Below are 7,705 nucleotides of genomic sequence, written 5' to 3'. Positions count from 1 at the left end.
ATCACTCCAAAATTTTAGAGTAAATTTATGCTGACCAGAGACAAGTGAATTGACACCTTTCGATTATCTTTTGAATAATTCATGCTAGCTAATTACACCATTAATTACACTTTGAAAAATCAAAACTCTTAATCACCCTTCCAATTATTGATCTCCTAAATGTATTATTACCAAATTGCCATCTAATCTACTTAAGGTATACTTTGATGTTGTTTTGTATTTTAAGTTTTATTTTAAAATGTACAACAACTTATATTATAATTTGTAATGATTTGTTTTCATTATAAAAATAATCAATATTTTGTAACATTGACTCTGTCTATTCTTGTTTTTTTTATTTCATTTTGTGCTAAAATAAATTAATTGTGTAATGAAATTAATTTCATTGACGGGATGAGGAGATTCGTGAACTCTGCACTGAGGAGGTTAGTTCTCGGATTCACGTTGTTAGTAAATTACTTGATATGTGCAAGGAGAAAGAAATTGGGGCACGTAAGCGAAGTAGAGCTACATATGGTTAAGAGTTGGAGATAGAAACTCCAAGTTTTTCCATAAGATCTCTAATGTGCAAACAAAAAAATAATGTGATTAATTTGATCTCGATCGAATGGGAAGTTGATAATAATGAACCTGAAATCTCTACGACTATTGTCAAATTCTATAAGGGTGTGTTTGATAACCCTGGAATTGGAATTGGAGAGTCCAATTCCAATTCATATGTTTGTTAGACACTTTAATATTAAGAATTGGAATTGGAATTCGAATTCCAATGGAATTCAATATAGTGTAATTTGATAGTTCTCAATTCCAATCTTTTTAGGTCGGAATTGTAATTCCAAATTAACACGTTTTTTACGTTTTTGACATATTTAACACGTTTTGACACATTAAACATGTTTAACACGTTTTTAACACGTTTTTAACACATTTAACATGATTTTATGTTTTTGGCACGTTTAATACGTTTTTGGCACGTTTAACACATTTTTGGCACATTTAACACGTTTTTGATACATTTAACACATTTAACACGATATTCACATTTTAACACGTTTTAACATGTTTTTGACACGTTTAACACAATTTTCACGTTTTTAATACGTTTTGGACACGTTTAACACGTTTTTCACATTTTGGCACATTTTGACATGTTTAACAAGTTTTTTACATATTTGACACGTTTAACACGTTTTCACGTTTTTGACACATTTAACACGTTTTTAACACATTAAACACGTTTATCATATTTTTGACACGTTTAACACGTTTTTGGCACGTTTTCATATTTTTAACACGTTTGACACATTTTTAACACATTAAACACGTTTAACACGATGTTCTCACATTTTACACGTTTTTTTACATTTTTGACACGTTTGACACATTTTTAACACATTTAACATGTTTTTGACACGTTTTTAACACGTTTTTCATGTTATGGCACGTTTAGCAAGTTTTTCACTTATTTGGCACGTTTAACACATTTTTGATACGTTTAACACGTTTTTACGTTTTTGACACGTTTAACACATTTTTGATATGTTTAACACGTTTTTTACACGTTTAACACATTTTTAACACATTAAACATGTTTATCATGTTTTTGGCACGTTAAACACGTTTTTCACATTTTTGGCACGTTTAACACGTTTTAGTATGTTTAACAAATTTTTGGCACGTTTAGCACGTTTGATAAAATTTGGCACATTTACCACATTTTGACATGTTTAATACGTTTTGGCCCGTTTAACACACTTGTGACATTTTTAAACTTGTTAAATATGCCAAAAACGTGTAAAATGTGTTAAACATGCCAAAAATGTGTTAAACTTGTCAAAATGTGTTAAACATACCAAAAATGTGTTAAACATGTTAAAAATATGTTAAATGTGCCAAAATGTGTAAAATGTGCCAAAAACGTGTTAAACATGTCAAACGTGTGAAAAACATGTTAAACGTATTAAAAATGTCAAAAATGTGTTAAATGTGCCAAAAATGTGAAAAACATAAAAAATGTGCCAAAACGTGAAAAACGTGTCAAAAATGTGTAAAACGTGTTAAACATGCCAAAAACGTGTTTAACGTGCCAAAAAAGTGAAAACATATTAAACATGTGAAAAACGTGTTAAACGTATTAAAAATGTCAAAAACGTGTTAAATGTGCCAAAAACGTGAAAACCATGTTAAACGTGAAAAATGTGAAAAACATGTCAAAACGTGAAAAACGTGTTAAACATGCCAAAAACGTGAAAAACATATTAAACGTGTGAAAACGTGTTAAACATGTTAAACGTATTAAAAATGTCAAAAACGTGTTAAATGTGCCAAAAACTTGAAAAATGTGTTAAACATGAAAAACGTGCAAAAACATGAAAAACATGTTAAACACGTCAAAAATGTATAAAACGTGTGTAAAACGTGCTAAATATGCCAAAAACATGTTTAACGTGACAAAACGTGAAAAATATGTTAAACGTGTGAAAAACGTGTTAAACATGCCAAAAACGTGAAAATGTGTTAAACTTGTCAAAACGTGTGAAAAACATGTTAAACGTAGAGTTGACAATTTTGAACACGACACGAAAACACGACTCGGACCAAACACAAAAAAATCAGGTTGGGGTCATATTTTTTTTTGTTCAGGTCAAAATTAGGTCAGCCTGTTTAACCTGGTTAATAAACATGTCAAAATCGGGTCGACCTCACATGACCCAAAATATACCCGATAACCCGTTTACAAGTTTCTTTTGTTGAGTTTTGTGTTATTCGTTCTTATTCACTCACTCATTTTCTTTTGTAAAATTTTTTATAAGTAAATTTATGATTTAACTTCATTTTTATTTTGTATTGATGTCATTTTAATTTGAAATAGAGATGTGAATTAATTATATCGGGTTTGGTTCAAGTTGAGTTATGTAAATCAGGTCAAACGAGTCAGGTTCAGGTCAAACACAAATAAACAGGTTAGGTTCAGGTTAAAGATTTTTAACCCGAATAATTAAACAAGTTAGATTTAGGTTATAATCATTGAACCCGTTAACCTTCCAACCTGAAATTTACCTAAATTGTCATCCCTAGTTAAACGTATTAAAAATATCAAAAACGTGTTAAACATATCAAAAACGTGAAAAAAACATGTTAAACGTGTGAAAATGTGTTTTAAGTGTGAAAACGTGTTAAACATGTCAAAAACAAGTTTAAACGTGCCAAAACATGTTAAACGTGTCAAAGATTTCATGTAAGATCTCGTTTTTGGATGGAGTGTTATCCATGGTAAAATTCTAATGGATAATATGTGCATGAAAAAATGTTGTATTATGACTAGTCATGTGTGTCACAAAAAATTTAAAAAAAAATCGTTGGGCTTAAACGTTTTTTTTTAATATACTTGAACATTTTAAAAATAAAATAAAATAAATAACGTTATAAATGATACCCATTGATCGAATAAAATAAATGAAGATTAGACGATTCTTTTTCGGTGGTGCGATAGTCCATAAAATCAAACTAGAAAAGCCTAGTCCCTAACCTCTTAATTATAAGTGGGAACTTAAGAAATTAGTTCATATTGCATATTTCATTGGTGATGTTAACTTAACTTGCTTATTTGATCATGACTTGCAGTTACCCCATTGACTACCGTCGACCATCATCATCAATTCATGGAGACCACTCCAAATTTTTAGTCTAAATTTCTGAAGACTAGAGACAAGTGAGTTGATACCTTTCAACTTTCTTTTGAATAATTCATGCTAACTAATTACACCATTAATTACTTTGAAAAATCTCCAGAAAACTCTTAAACATCCTTCCAATTATTGATCTCCTAAATGTATTATTACCAAATTGACATCTAATCTACTTAAGGTTTACTTTGATGTTGTTTTGTATTTTAAATTCTATTTTAAAATGTACAACAACTTATATTATAATTAGTAATGATTTGTTTTCATTATAAAAATGATCAATATTTTGTGACATGACTATGTAGATTTTTGTTTTATTCTTTTTGAATTTAAAAAAATTAGTACCATCATATATTCCACCTCAATTTAAGAACACAAACCTATCGCTAAAATGAAGAAGCAATACTTTTTTTTAGAGTCGTTTAAGTTCGACAACAAAAGTATTAAAATAATTGAGAGAAAAATTATTAGAATATTTACCCATGGATAACAAGGAAATAAACAAAACATGACAACTTTTAACAGTCAGGTACTCGAGAAATATCAATTGGTTCTCCAACCGTCTCAATTGGTTTACTAACTCAAACATCCCGGGGATTGACATTGCAATTTTAATAGTGAAATTTAATTAATGAATAAGTTGTGAAAAACTTAACATTTAATCTTGGACATTTAATATTAACTTCGATGTTAATGCTTTTTGTTTCATCTTTTAAAAACTTTTTATTTTTTAACATTTTATGTACCCTTTTTAAAAAAAGAAAAACTGCATGTATCTTCTTTATTCACTTTACTATATTTTTCAAGTTTAATTATATTTCAAGTTTTAAAAACTAGCTAGTTTTAATTTATTTACATATTTATTGAGTTTTTCACCATAAGTAATCAAGATTTTCCACATAATAAGATTGTTCCAACTATAAATATAGGCCACTCAAAGACCCTTTATTTGATATGAATTATGAAGAGAAACATGGTTGATCAATTCAAAATTTCCATTGAACTCTTTCTACTCTTCTCCTTTTCCTTCCAATTCCTCATCACCAATGCAAAAAGTTGTCTAGAGATTGAGAGAAATTCTCTCCTCTCCTTCAAACATGGCCTCGAAGATCCTTCTGGCATGCTCTCTTCATGGATAGTCGGTGTCGATTGCTGCCAATGGGAATCCATCGAATGCGATAAGAAAACCAATCGAGTCATCGCTCTCAAACTTCAAAACACTTTTGCTAATGGAATTTCAGGTAACATCAATTCCTCTTCACTTGTCAATCTCAAGGAATTGAGACACTTGGATCTTAGTATGAACAATGATCTAGTATTGGGAAATGATTTCAAATGGATTTCTAGTCTTTCTAAATTGAAACATCTTAATTTAGGCTCTGTCAATCTTAGTTTCGCAGCAAACAATTGGCTCGAGAGTTTAAACAAACTTCCTTCTCTAGTAGAGTTACATTTACCCTCTTGTGGCCTCACAAATCTTCCTTCATCACTACAATTCATTAACCTCACTTCACTCTCTGTTCTTGAATTATACAACAATGGTTTCAAAAAATCCACCATACCCATGTGGCTATTCAACTTAACTAGCCTTACTTACCTCGATCTCGGTTCAAATGAACTCGAAGGAAGTATCCCCGATGGTATAGCCTCGTTGAATTACATTCAACACATAGATTTATCGAATAACGGGTTAATCACGGGGAAGTTACCAAAGAATCTAGGAAAGCTATGTAGTTTGCGTACACTTCAAATTTCAGAAACGTGGATTGAAGGCGAGATAGGAGAATTTATCGATGGGTTTTCGTCGTGTGGTAATACAAGTAGATTGGAATCATTGGATTTAAGCTCAAATCATTTGGGTGGTTTTCTTCCAAACTACCCATTTCAACATTTGAGGAATTTGAAGTATTTGGATTTGAAACTTAATTCTTTTGTTGGGGATATTCCTGAATCTATTGGAAATTTGTCATCTTTAATACAATTTTCTGTTTCCGACAATCAATTGAATGGGTCGATTCCAAAAAGTCTTGGAAAGCTCTCGTCTTTGTCGGTTTTAGATCTTGCGAAAAATCCATGGAATGGGATCATAACCGAACAGAGTTTGTTTAATCTCTCGAGCTTAAAGGAATTGTCGATTTCCACTACAAATTCTCAAAAGATAAACTTTGTAATTGACATAAATCCGAATTGGGTTCCTCCTTTTAAACTCGAATATCTCGATATCAAATCATGTCAAGTGGGTCCGAGGTTTCCAAAGTGGCTGAGGAATCAGAACAAACTGAATTACCTTGTATTTAAGAATTCAATGATTTCTGATTCCATACCAGATTGGTTTCTAAATCTAAATTTGACACTTTCTTGGTTAGAATTGGCTAACAATAATCTTACCCGTGAAGTGCCAAACAGATTTGTTTTCGAAGGTCAAGGATTTCTTGATTTGTCGTCTAATCGATTCGAGGGTCCACTTCCTCTGTTTTCTTCAAACGTAAGAACATTGTACTTGAGTGACAATCTCTTTAGTGGAATTTTACCAGTTAACATAGGCCAATTGTATCCCAAGATGGAAAATTTTGGTGTTTCAAATAATCTTCTACATGGAAACATACCCATTTCGTTTGGTGACATACAAAGCCTAACAAGCATTACAGTTTTGAACAATAATCTTTCGGGAGAAATTCCTCTCATTTGGGAAGACAAGTTGAAACTAATTTGGACTGTTGATTTGGCCAACAACAGCTTGACTGGAAAAATACCCACTTCGATGGGATCTTTGAGCTCGTTAATGTTTCTATCGTTAAATTATAACAATCTCGAAGGAGAGATTCCTTCTTCTTTACAGAATTGCACGAATATCCTAAGTCTAGACCTCGGAAACAACATGTTGTCGGGTGAGGTTCCTTCATGGATAGGAGAGAAACTGTCGAATCTCTTCATTTTAAAGCTTAGATCGAATCGATTTGTCGGGGATATTCCAAACCAGCTTTGCAGCCTCTCTGATCTTCACATTTTGGACCTTGCTCAGAATAATCTTTCTGGGAATATTCCATTTTGTGTGGGTAATTTGATTGGAATGGCAATTGGAATTGATGATGCAAGATATGAAGGTGAATTGTTGGTTATGACAAAAGGAAGAGAGCTTCTTTATCAGAGCACTCTTTATCTTGTGAATTCTATAGATCTTTCGGGAAATAATCTTTTGGGAGAGATTCCTAAGGCGGTTACAAATCTTTCAAGACTTGGGACATTGAATTTATCTTCGAATCGTTTAACCGGATGGGTACCCGATGAAATCGGAAGGCTAAGTCGGCTTGAAACATTAGACTTGTCGAAGAACCAACTTTTTGGACCAATCCCACAAAGTTTAGCCTCTTTGACGGCTTTGAACCATCTTAACCTGTCTTATAATGATTTGAGTGGTAGAATACCAACTGGTAATCAATTGAATTCATTGGATGATATTTCAATCTATGCCAATAATCCAAGACTTTGTGGGCATCCTTTGACAATCAAATGCGCGGATGATGTTGATGAGAATATCAGTGATTCTCACGATGTTAATGATGATAAAGATGAAGATGACGAGGACAAAAACTGGTTTGGGGCATTGGGGTTCTTCATTAGTATGAGTTTTGGATTCGCGGTTGGTTTTTGGGGATTCTTTGGTACTTTGATGATGAAGGAATCGTGGAGACGGACTTATTTTGGTTTTGTGGACGATAAAGTTGAAGTCGTGATTGGGAGAGTCATGCTTGTCATAAAGAAGTTGAAATATTAGATGTTATATTATTTGGAGAGTATTTGTATAATATGATTGAGAAAAATTATATTTGAAAAACATGTTTGTATCAGCTATATCTTAGTCTCATGAATAAAGGTCCACTATTTTTGGGATACATGAATATGTATGTTTGATATATCCCTTGAATATGTATGTTTGATATAAAGTTGTGATTGTAAAGTGATCCATTGAAAATCTAAACTGTCCAATTATCCTAAAATTTGAAGTGTAATAACTAATA

The 7,705-nt window shown here is 31.8% G+C and overlaps 1 protein-coding gene across 1 annotated transcript; it reads left to right on the top strand.

Annotated features, from left to right (window-relative positions):
* The first annotated feature begins 4,659 nt into the window (after positions 1–4,659).
* Positions 4,660–7,461, top strand: LOC124943811 (receptor-like protein EIX1). The gene has a single exon (XM_047484283.1). It carries the CDS (start codon positions 4,660–4,662, stop codon positions 7,459–7,461), a length of 2,802 nt encoding a protein of 933 aa, XP_047340239.1.
* Positions 7,462–7,705: the final 244 nt, after the last annotated feature.

This window comes from Impatiens glandulifera, chromosome 6, assembly GCF_907164915.1.
Source record: "Impatiens glandulifera chromosome 6, dImpGla2.1, whole genome shotgun sequence".
In the NCBI taxonomy this organism is placed as follows: domain Eukaryota; kingdom Viridiplantae; phylum Streptophyta; class Magnoliopsida; order Ericales; family Balsaminaceae; genus Impatiens; species Impatiens glandulifera.
Note: the sequence above shows the minus strand (reverse complement) of the source record. Positions and strands in the feature narration are given on the sequence as shown.

Bases quoted from the DNA above. Each gene is read 5' to 3' on its own strand.
- LOC124943811 (XM_047484283.1), top strand. From the start codon at position 4,660: ATGGTTGATCAATTCAAAATTTCCATTGAACTCTTTCTACTCTTCTCC.